Source organism: Falco biarmicus, chromosome 3, assembly GCF_023638135.1.
Source record: "Falco biarmicus isolate bFalBia1 chromosome 3, bFalBia1.pri, whole genome shotgun sequence".
NCBI lineage: Eukaryota > Metazoa > Chordata > Aves > Falconiformes > Falconidae > Falco > Falco biarmicus.
In genome coordinates, this window is record NC_079290.1 from 58,422,609 (window position 1) to 58,440,429 (window position 17,821).

The window sequence follows — 17,821 nt, forward strand, 5'->3', positions numbered from 1 at the left end:
TTACCCAAGCTGATTTTGGACTGTAATAAAGTGCTTCATTCTGACCACTGAGACCTCAGAGCGGTGTTCTCCATGGTGGACCGTGGCAGGCATCTCTGGTGTGATGGGTTGCATCAGATAAATTTGCAAGGGGATGTTTGTCCATTTCCCCAGAAACTCACTCCATCCCTGCACCTAAAGCCATGCTTTAGTCTCGAAATGCAATCAAAATAACCAATGCTAAATTTTAATATAGAATGAAATTCTAATTATTCTGTGTAAAAGCTGTCATTCCATCTGCTGAAGTGTACACATTTGTAAATTCCTGTTCTTCATGTAGATGTAACTCAGCTTCATTCTTGGGAGACACTGCCTCCTGAAGTGTTGTCTAGGACTTCATTTTTATGAAAAAGCTGTAATTCCTATAAAGGGCTTGGAACTGGAGCCGATGATACACAAATGTAACCATGTCAGCATTGTTCAGCCCTGATGTCCTATGTGTTGGCTGCCCTACTGGAAAAGTCTTTTAATGGTACCTCTTCTCTTCAAACAGTAAAGAATTTTCTGGTAGATTATATCCTAGGGATCTGCCTTCCTTGTCAGAAAATATTAGTAATGGGAGTGTTTGGAATTTTAAGTTCATTGCTTTTCAAAGTTTGGAAAAAAGAATCTGTAAGTCAGTGTTCGTTAGGTTCTTTGCTACGGATACTTTATGTTAGTGCTAAAGGGTCAGCCTTGTGCTATGCATTGTGTAAGTACAGAGTCAAAAGTAGGAGTGGTGGGCAGGAGGGGTTCAGAAGAACTGATGTGAAGGTAGAGAGAGAAAGCACACAATGAAGATGAAGGAACTGGTGGGAATAGGTGTGATACACAGCCCACTTGGAGCAGAAAATTAAAGCTGGACTAGTGGGTGAATGTTGGTGGGTTATTTGACTGCTGCTTGTTCTGTCTCCAGGCTGTCTTCATTCCTTGCCCTGTGTCAGAGGCTGGGAAAGAGGAGAGTCTGTAGTACTGCAAGAGCAGAACAGCATTTTGCCAGTGCAGTCTTGGGTATGAGGGAAAAGATGGCCTTAAATTAAGTCCTGTTTTATTTTGAAGTATTTTTCTTACAAAATTATGCAATTTTATATACTATTTTAGGCAAATAATTCTGTATCTTTCCTCTTCTTCCATCATTTCCAAGGGCGATCAGAAGTACCACGGCAACCGTTGCCACCAAGACCACCCCTGCAGCTCCAACCTGGCATACCCCTGCTGCCATCAAGGCCAAGGATACAACCACCACGACAGAGGACCCCCCTCCAGCCACCGCAGCCCAGACTTCCTCCACGCCCAGCACTGCCAGGGTCAGGAGTTTTACCGTTTCTGCCTGGAACAACCGGGATCATCTTGGAGACTGGAGAGGCAGGGCCTCCTGGCACTGTTTTAATGTCAGGAAGAGGGCGGCTTGGAAGTGTGGATGGTCAGGCGGGTCAGAGTACCATGCCCATTGCTGAAGGGTATGCTGGAGCACCAGGTGAGACAACCAAACTAATAGTGAATCATTCCCATCTAGGTGCAGCGGGCATGCCAGGTCTTGCTAAAGGGGTGACGCTGAGGTCTGTTGAGCTTTACCAGCCACTTTTCAGCCTTTCATGGATGCCCATTGTAGCTGTTGCTGTTGGGAATGGGCTTACGGCAGAGGTGATTAGTGAGTGGGCCTTCAGGCTCCAGCTGGCTACAGAAGTAGGAGAAACACATTCGGGGCCAGTTTTGTTGCTTTTGCCAAGGCTGCATAAAGCATGAAGTCAACAGGGCTCATGTAAAATCCTTGGTAACTACAGCAGCCTTTGCCACTAGGGAAACTACTTTTTTTTTTTTCTTCCCATAGAGCTTGCGGTGGATTTAGTACGTTGTAATAAGAATCTGGTTTTCTTTGCCATGATCACCCCAGTTTAATGATAATCGATCATTTCATAGAAGATGCTATTGGTAGCTGTTTTGGTAGGTTGCTGTTAGGTAACAAAGGATGCTTTTTAGAAGGCTGCAGTGATGTTTTGTCATAATGTATTCCATTATGTACTGTGTCACACATACTACTTTTCTTTTGTAGGATATCCAAAGTTATCTCCTCCTACCATGGACTCACAAGGTAAGGCAGTTGTTTCCTATAAATTGTTTACACAGGTACTTAATGTTTATTTCAGTCCATAGAAAGTCACGGTTGAGGGAAGAAAGTGTTGATTTTTAGTATTTAAGTTTAGCGTTGAGGAGTATCTGACAGATTTTTGCTATACCTAAACATTAAAAAAATTTGCATCCTTCAAAAATATGGGGGTTTTGAGGTTTTGAAAAAGAATTCATTTTGGGTCATTGTTCCTTACTTCAGTGGGTTTTTTTAAATGCAAAGAGTTTCTGTTTCCTAGCAGATGTCAGTACTGACCTTTTTTATGTTTCTTTTAAATGAGAAAAAATATATATATTTTTGATTATTTTAATATTTCTTTAATAAGATATGAGTAAGGCCAAGACTAAGATCTTGAAGCAGTGTTAGTATCTGAGCTAGTGCATGACTTGGTCCTCCTTGTGGGAGAGTTTCTGGCTTTGTTAGAATCATGAGGTCTTCTGTTCCTGACTTCAGTGAACGCCGGAGTGCTGCCACTGACAGCCACAGTTTAAAAAGATTCAAGATGAAGTTTTCTTTGTTTGGTGGTTGGGTTTTTTTTTACTTTTAATAATTGTTAATATCACAGTTCATTTGTGGATTTGTATGATAAACAGGTATAAATCTCTTGTGGGACATAGTAGTTGGCCTGGATACATACATGGATTGGGTGCTGCCTGCCCTACGACCTCATACTTAAAATACTATCAAACCCTGGGGAACGGTGTCGTGGATCAAAGTGAATATTCCCACACCCTCTTCAAAAAGAATGATTTCATCTAAATTTGTTTGAGGAGAGATGAGAAATAGAAGAAAATAAAGCGTCAGAGCTTTATGGCATCCAAAATCCTACCCTTGGGACTTAGTTTGATGGTCCTAACAAAATCACAGATACATGTCTTGAAGACTGGTCTAGGGACTGACAAAAAGCGTTTTAAAAATTTCACACTGTAATTCTGATATTTATACTTTCTAATTAACGATCTGTCATAGCCTTAAAGCAGTCTGTTTGCATTTGAGGACTGTGGTGGTGGTAAGAACAATCAACAATAGATGAGGCTTCTGGAAGAGGATAAGAAGTAAAGAAATGTTTATCTTGATGCCAGCAAAGCCAATAGAGATGTGTAGATTTCTGTGATAAATGGATTTCCTGGGGGGTTTCTTCCACTTTGTACAATCTATTGCTTTTATAGACTACAGTATTTTAATAAGTTTATGCTAAAACTGTGGAACAGTAGGTGGATGTCAACAATGTTAAAAAGCCAGGATATGGCTGGCATTGCACCTATGTGCTGCTTGATGGAACATGTTGCAAGGAACATTATCACCTGGAATCCAGAGAGTGGTGGGGCTGACCAAGGAGTTCCTTTTCCTGATCCATGTCCCTGAAGACCTATGTAAATATAAGATATACCTGCTACTCTGTTCTATGATTTCCCCCAGAATGCCTTGCAAACCACAGTGGCAGATACAGTCATAGAAAACAGAGAGGTAAGGATGGTACAAATAACCATTAGACTTCGGTGGAGTACTTTTATCCACTGTCCCTAATCGTCAGTGGCTGCTTATAAAAAGAAAGGGAGCATTCTGGGGCAGAATGCAGCAATTAACAGTGTTGTGGAGATTAACAGCTGGGGAAGAGAAGATTTTTGTCTTACTGGAGGAGGAACTTCATGCTTAAATAAGTCATCAAGGAATCCTTAATATCTAATTTGTGCAGGACCACAGTTTATAATGTCTTTGCCAGTCTTTACCCAGTATGTTTTGTGTTCCTGATATTGAAATTTGAAAAATTAGACCTTCTTGTAAAATAATTCCTAAAGTAAAACGCTTGTACTGTCGGTCTTCTGAGTACTCCCTTTCATTTCTGTTTCTGAATAGCTTGTTACATAAAAGCTGCTTAGGAAGAAGTTGAGGGCTCCAACTCTGTCCTCTGGGATTGAACTAGCACACTTTAGTGTCTTCTTGAATGCTGAGGCATGATTTGCATAGTTTCAATACCAAAGTATTTCTTGAGTTTTTCAGATTTATTAGCTATCTCTTTACATGCATTGGACAATATAACCTTCAAGGATTTACAAGTATTCATGAGAGAGTATAAAGTATGATATTGCATATTAGCTGTATTTTCACAGGTAAGGAGTTTGACAGAGGTGAGTTAAGTGTCAGGACCCAAGTGCATCCATGAAATCCCTTTTAATACAGAAAGAATCGAATCATTTGTTATTTAAAGAAACATCAGCAGCAAATGTTATTGCAGCCTGGCAGTTTTACAGTTATGAGAATTTTTGTTTGCTGGAGCAAAGAAAATTGTAGAGGCAGAAGTAATGAATTGGCTGATGAACTAGTCTGGGAACTGATGAGAAAATGCTTGTAAGATCCCAGGTCACACAGCTAGGCAAGGACAGAGCCAAGAAGAGGATTTGGATGTTCTGATTAACATACAGAGGGTCACAGTGAAAAAAATCCACTGAAAGCTCTAATTGCCTTCCCCACCCTGCCCCTCCGTGCAGTCTGCCCTGTTGCTTGTGTCCTTAACCCTGCAGCTTCAATGGAGGGTGTCCGCTCCTCACTAAAAGAAACTCCTGGTATGGTGTAAGAAATGAAACAGCTGAGCTAGTGAGCCCTACCGCTGTGTGAACACTGCTGTCTATATCCGTGCAGATAAAGGGCTAATTTTGGTTTGGGCTTTTTAATTCTTTTCATTTATCTGACACTCAGCCATCTTTACTTCCTCTATGTGACTTCAGGCAGCAAGTCTGTAGGACACGTTTCAAATATAAAGAAAGGTATGATCTTATTGTAATGTTAAGATTTACGTTGTTGTAGGTGGTCCTTGATTTGAATAAAGAGTTTACAGAATACATAAATTACCCTGCCATACTTGCGATGGGTTCTTGGCTCTTTCTTTTGATCATTGGGCAGGGAGCAGTATTCTTAGTAGTACACGTCAGTGGTCTCACACAGGGGAAAGAAAAAAGCGTGTTTACTGACTTTGAGGTAAAGAACATGTGATCACCCACAGTTGCACCAGCGGTTGTGTTTTGCTGCTGTTTGCATAAAAGAACAGCGCAAGTCACAGATGCAGGCTGAAGCATGGGGTAGGAGACGGGTATTTGTGTAAGGAGCGGTAGGTGGGCGCTAGGGCAAACCTCTTGCTGTGGTGTAAAAAGTAGGAGTTGTAAGAGCAGAAAGAGCTGTTAATAAACAGACTCAGGAGAAAAGTAGCTGTGTCTTCATAACACACTGCGTGAGTTACTCTCTGCATCAGAAACGCTGTGACTTAGCAGGGCAGAGCTAATGGGCCCAGACTCATTGAGCACTGGCTCAGCTCATGGAAATAGGTGTGGCACTGTGCTGTGCTGCATGGCCGTCCCATAAGCAGATGGAATGTTCCTGAAAATGAGATGTGTTAGGGTCAAACTGAAGAGTTTTAAAAAAAAAAAAAAAAAAGGGAGGTGATAAATTGCTGATATTTTTGTCCCATTTGTTGTGACTGAAATTACGCATTTTTCCCTCATTTAGATTTAGGAATATTGGCCAAGCAGAGGAAATGTGACATATCCTCCCTACTCATGCCATACACAAAGGAGTCATAAGAGCATACTGACAAATTAATTACATACTTAAGCTCACTTTTTTGCATCGATTCTTGAAGAGTCCTCATTCCAGTTGCTGAGCAATTGTCAGCAGCAGTGTCACACTTACTTATTTTTTTTCTCCTTTTATCTTGACAGAGAGTGATGTGCACTGTTTCGTTTTGCTTGATTTTATTTTTTCGTTGTTTTTTTCTTGTTCTGGCCCTTGAGCTTTGTGGGAGGCATGAACTGTTCTGGGAAGTCAAAAGAGAGATGAAGAATCAGAAATACAATTAGCAGATGGGTGAAAGTAGATGTAACCTAACAAAGGCCACCCATGTACCTTCTGTGATCTTTTGACTCCCCAGAATGCATTATACTAGGCTTAGGCTGCTATGAACACACATACTTGCTCCTGCTTAGTTGTGTGCATATGTGTGTGTATATACATATATAAAGTGAAACCTTATTGAATATGTCTGAAGTCATGAGTTTTTTCCTCCCTCAGAAGCTGTAAAATTATGGTTGAATCTTTTTTTTGTCTGCCTAGCAGTGTCTTCATCAGAGCTGTGCATGTGGTTCCCAGCTTTTAACTGCTTGAAAACTTCTCTTTCTCATTTTTATAATTCCACAACACTAACTGCTTAGGTGAAAGGAGTTTCCAAGCCTGGACCTTTCCTAGAGAAGCTGAACTTTGATCTTTGCATGAAGAAAAGTGTTTGCAAGCAGGGACATGTAAGAGAAGGTGCTTCGTTTCTCTGTAAGGTTCTGCAAAAGCACTGCTGAGAGTTGTTGGTAGAACTTGTGAAAGCTTCAGACAGGTGCAGTTCCAGCTGGAAGCAGGGAGGAGGGTAAGAGAGGACAGACACGTTGCACCTCTGCTGTGCCTCCTTATCTTGCCCACTGAACTGATCTACAGGATATTTAGATGGGTTTAAGATCGTTCCTTTCAACAAACACAGATGGTGTGCTAAACTAGGTTGCAGATCCCAAGCAATTTCAGCAGCAAACTCTAATTAAACCGTTCTAGCAATTAGTGCAGGAAAATCTTGAAGGAAACCCTGGTGAGCCAGGGCAGGATTTGCTCCCTTGTTCAGATGACACCAACCCAAACAGAACTGTAGCTACTCCAAAGAGAGAGGACAGTGTTTCTAGGCAGGCAGCAAGTAGTTTGTGCCATCTGTGCAGTATGACTGCAGGGAAGAGAAACCTTTCCGAGTGAGCCAATAAAAGTTAGTTGAGGTGCATTTTCAGTTGATTTAAGTCTCAGGGTAAGCTGAGAATACAAGGAGACGCTTTCTGTAAGCAGCGTGGTGTTAAGGGGGTAGAGCTTTACAGAAGCTGCTTAAGTAAGTAGAGTTCCTGCAATTAATTTTTGTCTTTTCAAATAACCTCATTTTAGCTTACAGGAGCACTTGCAGGCACACTGGCAGGTAGGAGTAATGAAAGAGGTCTTCTGTCTGTTTTCTGAGCGTGAGACAAAATACTGAATGAGGAGATTTCCAAAGATACACAGGGCGGCTGGTTACTAGCCCCTGAGGGAAATCAAGGTAGTTATTTGCCATTTCTGAAGTTGCAGGCATGTCTTCCCCTTCCCTTCTCCTCCCACCCTCCCATGCCAAGTTATTCAGAAAAAAATGGATAGCAGGGCGTTTGTATACCCACATTTTAGATGAAGTTTTGACATTTTTTAACTTCAATTTTTAAGCGGCATAGTCTGAATTGAGCCTTGGTTGCTGATAGGCATCTCAGATTGAGAGGAAGAAAAAACCCAAAGGTTTCTTTTAAGGAAGGCAGAAGGAGGAGCAGGGGTGAAACAGCATGGAGAAGACAAGGATCCCAACCTGAACAGGGTAGAACAGGAGGAGCAACTGAGGACAACTTTAAGTGCAGTTAGGTAAACAACAAATGTTTGTTGTTTACCTGATTGCCTGAACAAAGCAACAAGAGTTGACTGCTTCTAGCAGTGTGTCCTGCCTTAGGGGAAATGTTTAGAGGGAAGGGAGCTGAAGGGAGCTAAAGTGGGACTAGTAAGTGGTCCATCACTAAACACTTGCCACTGAAGTCAGTCTAGTAAAAGTAAAAATTTTTCTCAGTGGCTCAAATTGTATTTTGTTCAACAGTAGTCTAACAGCAGTGTTTAGTTAGTAAGCAGACAGCTGCTACAAAATACCTAAGTGTCTGTCTGAGCTGCTGAGAAAAGAAGAAAAAACTGCAGAGTGAAAAGTCCCCCAAAAGGGTAGTACTGGAGAGAGAGAAAAGCCCCAGTGATGGTTCTCTTTGCTTCAATGCTGAAGTGTTAATTCTTGTAGCTATTTTCACTACCCTTCAGCAGAGAAGGTAAGAGATCTAAGCCATGCGCAGCTTCACAGGGTGGCTAGGAAAGCTGGCACAAGCTATACACCTTTAGCCTTCCTGTTGCCGTTGTGATAGTGACAGAGAGCGGAGATGTCCAAGGGCAACCTCAGTCCTGAAGAAGGTCGGTGGCAGAAGCATTGTTGAATTGAGACGTGGCAGGATTTCCAGTGCCAGCATTTACAAGCCATATACCTTTTCCTTAGAAGGAGGAGGAAAAAAAAAAAGGGGGGGGGGGTGGTGGACACACGCGAGAGGGGAATTTTATGGTGGTCCGTTAATTTTATGGTGAGACATCTGGGACCTGGGCCAGCAACACATATTCTGCCAATTCTGGCATCCCTCAAGTGACAGAGTTAGTTGAAGTGGAGTATGTGCAGGAACAGAGACACTGGATTATAAACCATCACAGGGAGGCTGTGTTGTCGTCCTGATGTGACTGACTCATGTTGTTACCCATTTTAGGACCTGCTGCTGCGGCCTCTCTGGTGTCATTTTCTGCTGGGCTGACACAGAAGCCTTTCTCCAGTGATGTCGGCGTGGTTCACTTTAACAAAGTGCTTGTGAATGATGGGGACTATTATAACCCCAATACAGGTAACAGTGAAAGAAGGACTCACAGGGACGCCAGATGAGCAGTAGCATGGGTTTGCCAGTGTTTGATGCTATCTCAGGCCTTGCTAGTGCACTGAACAAAATAAGTTCACCTAAACCAGACACACCTGGGTAAAAGCTTCTTGTGGATGTGGCCAGGCATGCACTTTGCCACTGCTGGTTTTCCACAACTGCCCAGTAATACTGAGGCCCACCTCACCACTGTCTGCTGTGCCAGCAAGGTGATTGTGCTCCTCAGCCCACCTCGAGTCAGCTGAGCCTGGGCAGCCGAGGTGAGGTTCCTTGCTAACCCACTTCACTGCAGCTCAGCCAGCTGGGTCACCTGGGGGAGAGGAGGGAGATGGGTGATACATGCTGCCTCCCCAATAGCAGTAACTGCAGGCTGCTCCCTTCTTGAGCAGAGTGTTGCGTCACTTGAGGGTGTTAGGCATGCTGCTGGGGACTTTCACAGCATGTGGGTGCCTCTTGCCCCTTCGCCTAGCTCTGAGTCATGGCAGCTGCTTAGAACAGGAGATTTCTGAATGTGGACAAGACCTGCTTATGTCCTGAAGGACGGGTAAGCTGTAACACAAAAGCAAGCAACCCTTTGCCTTCATGACTGATGTCAGTTGGTCAGCTACCCAGGCTGACCTTGTCACAGTTACCTATATGTAGCAATGGGTGTTGGTTTATGTTTGTCATAGTGCTTAGAGCGATCAGATCTCTCAGTTTTTAATAACTCCAAAAAGCTCAGTCTGTCTCTTTTCTGCAGGCATTTTCACATCACCCTATGAAGGGCGCTATCTGATCACTGCTGTGCTGGCCCCAGAGAGGGACGAGTACGTAGAAGCAGTGCTGTCCGTCTCCAACGCAAGTGTGGCTCAGCTCCATACAGCTGGGTACAGAAGGGAACTGCTGGAGTATCACAAACCCTACTCGGGGAAACGGACCTGTGGTGGTCCTGGGACGTTCCACCTTGTTCTTCACCTCAAAGCAGGAGATGAAGTAAATGTCGTTGTAACAGGAGGCAAACTGGCGTACACAGACTCTGACGAAATGTACTCCACGTTTAGTGGGGTTCTCCTTTATCCTTCCATTTCTCATGTTTAGATTTACCTTGAACAGGAGAGAAGGGTAAGATATTCAGAAGAAATTAAATGTAATAAAATTCAAAGCTTTAATATATTCTGTTTATATATTTGATTTCAGTGATGGGTTTATATCTCTCTATACTGAGACCTTTTCCTTGTCCCATTTCCAGAGGTAGCTACAAAAGACATGTTTCTGTAGCTAAATTAACTCCTTCCCAAGCCCTTGTTTACTTGTACAAGCAAACAACTGTTCAAACAACAAATATGATTTTATGAGATACTTCTCCACTGTGCTCCTACTATTACCTATTAAATTGTCTTTGCAGTTTTCTCCCTAGTTTTTAAAATTGTCCCTAGTATATCAGAGTTTACATCACTGCTGAAGTTTACAGTTGTGGTCAGCTATTTTCATGTTTTCAGTAAAGCGGGGCCAAGAAAGTGAAATTGTATTGACACGGTTGATGACTTATTATTCCTTATGTTATTTAGTATGTTGGGTCCAGTGAATTCGCATAAACAATTTGCTCAATGCAATTGCTAACCATGATGGTTCAAAGCAAAATGATAGTCATCTGCATCAGTTACCTTTTTTCCTTTAAGGGCCAAACACAGTGCTAGAGACAAGATGAATGACTTATTCCAATCAAGTGGAAGCAGCCGGGCAGAGAGAAACTTACCTTGCCTCAGCTTGCCACCGGGCAGATGTGAGTGTAAGGTGCAGTTGCTGCTACTGAAGGATTTAGAACAGTTACTTTCAATTGATACGGTAAAAGAGAGGATCAGTTAAGTATGATGCTCTTGAGATTGTAGCTTGAAACGAATAAAACAGTTAAGAAAAATGTCAATTGTCTATGCTTAGCTAGAAAAATGGTAATTCTGAAATGTTTAAAAAAATTCTACAAAGTTTGCTTCTGGCACTCTTACAGTATTTGCATTAAAAAGGAAGTTTTCCTTGTTGCATTGTAGAATACAAATCAGAGGAAAAATTGTTGATAGAGGAGAATAGTCTTATTAGCCAATACTGTCAAATGCACAAACCAGCCATCTGCACTGTCTTTGTTGTAGCAGCCTCCTGCATTGGTGCCTTTGAGTGAGGTTTGTTTTAACACTCATTGTCTGTTTATATGGGGAAAGCAACTTTTTTACCTTAAACAGATTAACACATTTGGGGCAACGGTATTTTCTCGTACTAGCCCCTTTGCAGTGGAGGTAACAAAAATGGTGTTTTGGCTCTCTGAGCATTTTGATCTTTTTCATGGCTGGAAAAAAAAATATATCTAGCCACACTTTACTGAGAGCAGGACTGTTCATTTGTCACCTATGTATTCTCATGTAAACTGATCCTTTTAATAGCCTATTTGTGCTGTATAGAGCTGTATTTATCGTAGTGGTTTGTGTAGTATGTTTTTCTTCTTGCAAATGTAGAACAGCTGTTTATGGCCTCAGAACAAAGAATTCCTTTAGGTGAAGGAAGAACTCCCCATGCTGTAAGCAGCACAGTATGGTTAGGTGAAGCCCTTCCCATCTGAGGAGGTCAGATGAAGACTTACGCCTTTGTTACTTAGTTTTGGAATAGATAGTCCTCAATAACTCTGTTTCCAGGCAATGAAACAGGGCCTTCCCACAACAAACTGTCAGGTGGAAAAAGCTTTCCCTCTGCAGAGGAACTCTGAGTCAGTCCCTGTGCGGCTGGGATTGCATGGGGGGAGCTGTGAGCACGGGAAGGAAATTGTGAGCAGAGTTGTAAAGCACCTGGGTTTAAGAAGAGCTCTTGGCACCTGATTTTGAGAAATGACAGTGTTACGGCTAAGCAGATAGGACTGGATGTATTTTGTAGCAGGGAAGGCTGTTCCTGTAAAAGCAGCTGTTAGTCAGCAGCCAAAGATGTACAGTGAACTTGCATTTCACAGCTTGATAAAGGGAGCCACCGTCTCATCTCCTGCACATTTGTCTTGATCTGTGCCAGCCTGTGAGGCATTAGCATGCAGTTAGGAACCACATACTTGTTTACTTGTTCAAGGGGGGGGTAGTTTTCTTTTATTCTAAAGCAACAGCCCCTTTCTGTCCCATACCTTTCTAGGTCTCAAAGGTACAGACAGGAAGGATTGTTTTCTGTGTTTTCAAAAGCCAATTACATCAACCACTTTTTTTTTTAAACATAATTTCTTATTATGTACAAAAGCCAGAGTCACTTTTCCTTCTAGATTATTTTCTCTCTCAAGAAAGTTGTGTTCTCCAAGAAGTTGGCTCCAGACTATGTGTGACTCAAGTGTTGTCAGATTATTGTTGCCTGTTCTAAAAATGACTCATGGAAACAAACAAAATGAGCTGAGCGCTTAGGGAGACCTAGCTGGCAAACACAACCTCCCATCTCCCGCAGCTGAGACATTTTTAAGTATCAGCAGAGCAAGTTTAGTGCTATAGTTACAAAAGTTGTATCATCTAATTCTTGCCTAACCGCTCTGGTAGATGTCCAGATCCAACCCACAAATTTTCACGAGCCCAGTTCCGCTGATGGGACAGGGCCATCTCTTACCAGGTTTCTGCCTGTGCCCAGGATCTGCTGCTGCTGAGATTCTTTGAGCCCTCCTGAGGCAGCGTAACTGGTACTTGTACATGGGTATAAAGCATTCACAAACCTGTCACAGCAGGGCCCGGTCTCAATGGCATATTTTGAGGACACCTTTTAGAGCTTTTAGGGATAGTTTCCCATCCACCATTTCTAGCAGCACAGTGGCTAAAGCTATTGACCTTTTACAAAGAACCTCTGTCTTAGATTCCTGCCTTTGTTGAGGGAGACTTGGCCCTTAATTTCCACTTCCTTGGTAATTGCTGTAACCAGGGTAGGTGGCTTGGTTCCTCCTAATGAGATTATTTTCCTGGAGCCTACAAGGTGGAATAATCACCCAGCTGGGAAGACCACAGCGCTGTAGCTCCTGAATAGCAGAGGGGGGAACCCGAGTTCCAGTCTCTGCTCCAGCTTGGATAAAACATTCATTAAAGCAGTAGCTGAAGCACAGATGCGTTCATGGGCCTGCTGAGGGTTTGCTCCATACAGGACAGCCCAGCTTCTGGAAGGAAGGAGCAAGAGCCCTACTCCAGAATATCCTGAACCCACTGTTGGAGCATTTATATCTTCGATCTTAACATCTCTTCACATCTTCATCTTAAACAGAACAAGGAAATGCCTGTACTGAAAGGAACATTTCACACTGTGGGTTCATGATTTGACCACCCCATCCAAGATCATCCACTGGTTTAAATAGGAAGCATCTGTTAACTAAGAAAGCCTTAAAAAAACCACCCTGTAAATGGGAGCCGAGGCTGGTATGCTGCCTGTTTCAAAAATCACAGTACTACCTTTTAGAGCTGCTTTGTAGGTAGCTTTGTAATGCAGTGTATAAGGACTGCGAGATTCTTTAGCAAAACAGCATCTGTTGTGCCAGGTTCTCCCATTTGACCTCAAAACAGGAAGAAAACCAAACCATACCAGGTGAAGTACAGACGTGTCTGACAGCCCCTTAGCTAGGCATGAGGCATGATTTCTCAGGGACTGTCCAAATATCAAAACCAGCAGAGTCCCCAAGGCAGCATTGCTTGCGGGACAGGTAAGTTCCCACAGCTAGGTCATCTGAAGACAAGCCAGCGTGCTGACAGCCAGAGAGGCTCTGCTCTGGGCAAACATGTGAGGCGTATCCTAAAGCAGTATGGAAAAAGGCAAAAAAAGGGACGTGTAGATCAATTGTATCCCCAGGAGAGCTTGGAGCAAAACTGGAATATCCATCACAAAACATGTCAAAAAAACCAAACCAAACAAGCTACCTCATTATTTTAATTTGCTACTACGACTTCACACACCGTGGAGACATTTCTATACTGACCACTCAACACAATGAGGATTTTCTGTGTCCTTTCAATGTATGCCAGGTTACTTGCAGTTTTTGTGCAGTTTCACTGAGAGACTCTAGTCAGCTTGGTGAGGCCAACCAGCCAGTCAAGAAAATTTACAGTCGAAGGAAATAGAGTAAGCTGTAAATGGAAAGCATAGGGAGGCAACTTGAAACAAAACGCCCACCACCTCCCAATACAGCTTTAAAATGCACTGGGAACGCAAGGTAAAGGGCTCCTCAACTGCAACCAGGAGATTCAAATCAGGATTAAATTGTTTCCTGAGAATACATCATGCATTTGGAAGTGAGTTTTATCTGCTGAGTCCTTATGTTACGGCCCAGTAGTGGATATGGACCTATTTCACCAGAACTACAAATGCACTTAGTCTCAGCTTGGAGATGGGAAGAATATGCGCTCCACTGAGACTTGATCAGCAGGTACGCTTGGGCTGCTAGTTGCTCCCAGGTAATAGCATAAAGTTCAGATTGTCAAGTTACCAGGAACACCTGGGGGCTATGTCCTGTCATCACAAGACGGACTTGCACTCGAGCCAGCACCAACAACGTACCCTGCAGACTGCAGAAGGAACAGCTCTGCCAGCCCTTTGTGTATGGGAGACTGCAAAGAACATCTTGTAACATGCTACTACAGAAGCAGGTTTTGACCTTCATCCATTTTGTTATCTTGATTGTGAACAAGGGAATATTACTGTAATTTTTCAGCAAAAAGAACAGCGCGTTTGAGAGTATGCTTTAGGTGTGCATGTGTATACATATGTTCATGTACATATATAGAGAGGGAGAGTAATATCGAGGAATATGAAGAAAATTGTGTGGTGGAAAACAACTGCGAATATGTCCAAATAAAGCCTACCTGTTGTGTGATGTCTTGATGCTCTCTCGCTTTCCACTGAACACAGCTCTGTAAACCTAAGTTTTTGCTCTCTCCTCCACAACTTTGGAAACTGCAGCTTCTGACTTCACAGTCAAGTCTGCATGTATATTTTCAGCGTTTATTCAGCGTCAAGCAGTGTTGCATAGGCTTTGTACGGTACACAGAAGTTCTGCCCACACCGCTCTTACCCGTCTTTGTTGCTTATTGAGTGCTCCGAGTCCTGGCTCATCAAAAGTTAAAGCTTGTTAAGGACATTGTCCAAATGCCTCTTAAACACTGACAGGCTTGGGGCATCGACCACCTCGGTAAAGAAATGCTCCCTAATGTCCAGTCTAAACCTCCCCAGTGCAGCTTTGAACCATTCCCATGTGTCCTGTCACTGGATCCCAGGGAGAAGAGCTCAGCACCTCCCTCTCCACTTCCCCTCCTCAGGAAGCTGTAGAGAGCCATGAGGTCACCCCTCAGCCCCCTCTTCTCCAAGCTAGACAAGCCCAAAGTCCTCAGCCGCTCCTCACAGGACATGCCTTCCAGCCCTTGCGCCAGCTCTGTTGCCCTCCTCTGGACACATTCAGGGACCTTCACATCCTTCTGAAATTGTGGGGCCCAGAACCGCACGCCGTACTCGAGGCGAGGCTGTACCAGTGCTGAACACAGCAGGATGATCACCTCTTGTGACCGGCTGGTTGTGCTGTTTGATGCCCCCCAGGACGCAGTTTGCCCCCTGGGCTGCCCGGGCACCCTGTGACTCACAGCAGCCTGGTGCCGACCAGCACCCCCAGAGCTCTTTCTGCGGGGCTGCTCTCCAGCCACTCCTCCCCCAGTTTATACTGGTGCCCCGTGTCACTCCGTCCCAGGTGCAGAACCCAGCATTTGGATTTGTTGCTAGACTTCATCCCATTAATCATTGCCCAATGCTCCCATCTATCCAGATCCCTCTGCAAGGCCTCTTGCCCCTCAAGAGAGTCAGCAGCACCTCCCAGTTTGGTATTGTCAGCAAACTTGCTAATGGTGCATTCAGCTCCTGCATCCAGATCGCTGATAAAGATACTGAACAGAACTGGCCCTAGAACTGAGCCCTGAGGAACACCACTGGTGACCGGTTGCCAGTCAGCTGTAGCCCCAGTCGTGACAACCCTTTGGGTTCTACCCTTCAGCCAGTTCCAGGCTGAACTGTTCAGGTTATGTTGCTTATTCTCACCAGAACATGTACACATGAAGTATCATCAGAAGTGGGGAACACAAGATCATAGAGTATAGCAAGGTAGGAAGGAGAAGGAAAAAGGTGAAGGCACGGAAAGACTGGAACAAAAGAAACTACTAGGAAGAAAACATGAGGTGCACCAGCTTTCAGTGCTGGGGTAAGCAAGTCTGGCAACCACCCAGTCCTTAAAGCAGAATTCAGATGAATTCAGACTGAAAAGGAGTATTTAGTCAAAACCGCACCTATCTGGCATACTTCCTTAAAAGCAAAGGCTTTTGTAGCAACTCCTGAGGAGGTGGCTTAGCACTGGTTGTAGTTCTCCCAATACACAGTTAGTTGTGCCCTGTTCAAAGACCTACACATGAAACCCGTTAACACAAGTCCTCGCTCCTGATGGCTCAATATCTGTTCTCCCACCGAGCCGCAGCTTGGCTGGGAAGCCTTCCCAACGCACACCAGCCTGGGGCCTCAGCCCAAGCTGGCAACCACTCCCGCCACGGAGAAAAACACGGCACGCGGGGTTACAGCACTGGGGTCTTTCTGCTGTTCCTTGCTACAGTCCCCTACACGGTTAAAGGGGTCCTGGGAATTGCCAGTATGGGACAGGAACGTCTATGTGGATTTGATAAATTTGTCTAAGACAAGGGGAGAGGACGAAAAGCATGGTGTACCGTCATGCTTAGAAACCACTATGCATGGAAGTGGCCACCCCTGCCAGACAGAAGACCCTGATAAGCCCTGGCCGTGTCCAACAGTGAAACCTCTGGAAGCTCTGAACTGTCCCCCTCCCTCCCATGCAGCATGTGACACCTGCCCGGGAAACCCTTCAAGCGGCCAGCGGACTCACAGCTCACCACCGCTCTGAGAGCTCGGCTGGCAACTGCAACAAGTGGGAGCACACACGTGCCTCCCAGCCAGAACGGTGCACACGTTGCTTCCTGGGGGCCGCCACGTACAAACTGCATGACGTAACTCTGGAAACGATGCCCTGCACACACACAGGGAAGTACCCATTCTTGGAAACGGTGACTCTATTCTTTACACATCTAAGACACTTGCTCCAACAGAAAAATCCTTCCACAAAGAACAAGATCACCCCAGTAGAAGTCCATCAGGGCAAGACGGACACAGGAGAAACACCACCAGCTCAGAAGTGTTTTTGCAACAGATCTGAACGTTTGGCACATACAGGACACACCACCCTTCCATTGCTTGCACTGGCACAGCCACTCCCTGCACACAACAAGCAAGTACTGAAACCTAGGTGTGAAAGATGGGCAGTGAAAAGAGCGTGGTGTGAGGAGTGAAGTGCCCAAGGTGTGAAGAGAAGGGTGCAGCGCTTGAGCAGAATCACAGGGGAAACCCAACAACAACGCAGGAGACAGAACTCTAGCAGAAAGCTCTGTGCCTGGGCACAAGGAGAGTGAATGGGTGCTGGGGGCGGCAACACAAGTGACGCACTGCATAAGGATCAAAAGGCACAACATAGTTTACACCTCCGTGCAGATGTGTCATACTTCTATGCGTGACAAACAGCTGCATTTTCTAAGGTAGGCTGCTAGATAGCTGCATTTACCAACAGCAGCAAGAGACCAGGAAGAATAAGCTTCTACTGAAAGCTTGAGGTCCCTTTCACGATAATGGCCTCAAGCAGTTTAACAACTGTCACGGAAGACAAGACTCTTTGCCTTGAAAGGAGAAAGTTAACTTTGATGGAATTCAGTTAAAACTCCAAATTACAGCAGACGAACAAAAGCTGAAGCTAGGCAGCCACGAGATTTTCTTCAAGGCAGCTTGTGTATCCCCAAGTCACGCATCTGTTACCTGGTACTCTATAATATTAATGCATGTTTGCTTTTCATTATAGTTATAAACCAATATCGGTACTGGAACAAAAGGTAAGTTAGATAGCAGCAACTATTTATCAGTTATACAACTACTCTGACAAAAGTAAACTGAGTGCTACAGAAAGAAAATGTATCACAGTCCTTAGAAGAGCAACTTGAATTCTGTGTAAAATATGAATACAATTCAAACACTCCCACATTTGCTAGACTAGCAATACAAGAATTCCCAAGTACAAAGTGAAGAAAAA

General features: G+C 44.1%; 1 protein-coding gene across 2 annotated transcripts in view; it reads left to right on the forward strand.

The window, feature by feature from the left end:
• EMILIN2 (elastin microfibril interfacer 2) overlaps window positions 1-14,515 on the forward strand; it is a 37,581-nt gene extending 23,066 nt beyond the window's left edge. For both annotated transcript variants that reach the window (XM_056332803.1, XM_056332804.1), the window contains 4 exons: window positions 1,163-1,495; window positions 2,072-2,110; window positions 8,521-8,652; window positions 9,422-14,515. In XM_056332803.1, the coding sequence (XP_056188778.1) occupies window positions 1,163-1,495; window positions 2,072-2,110; window positions 8,521-8,652; window positions 9,422-9,759 (842 nt within the window). In that variant the 3' untranslated portion in view covers window positions 9,760-14,515. The remainder of the gene's footprint in view (window positions 1-1,162; window positions 1,496-2,071; window positions 2,111-8,520; window positions 8,653-9,421) is intronic.
• The last annotated feature ends 3,306 nt before the right edge of the window (window positions 14,516-17,821 follow it).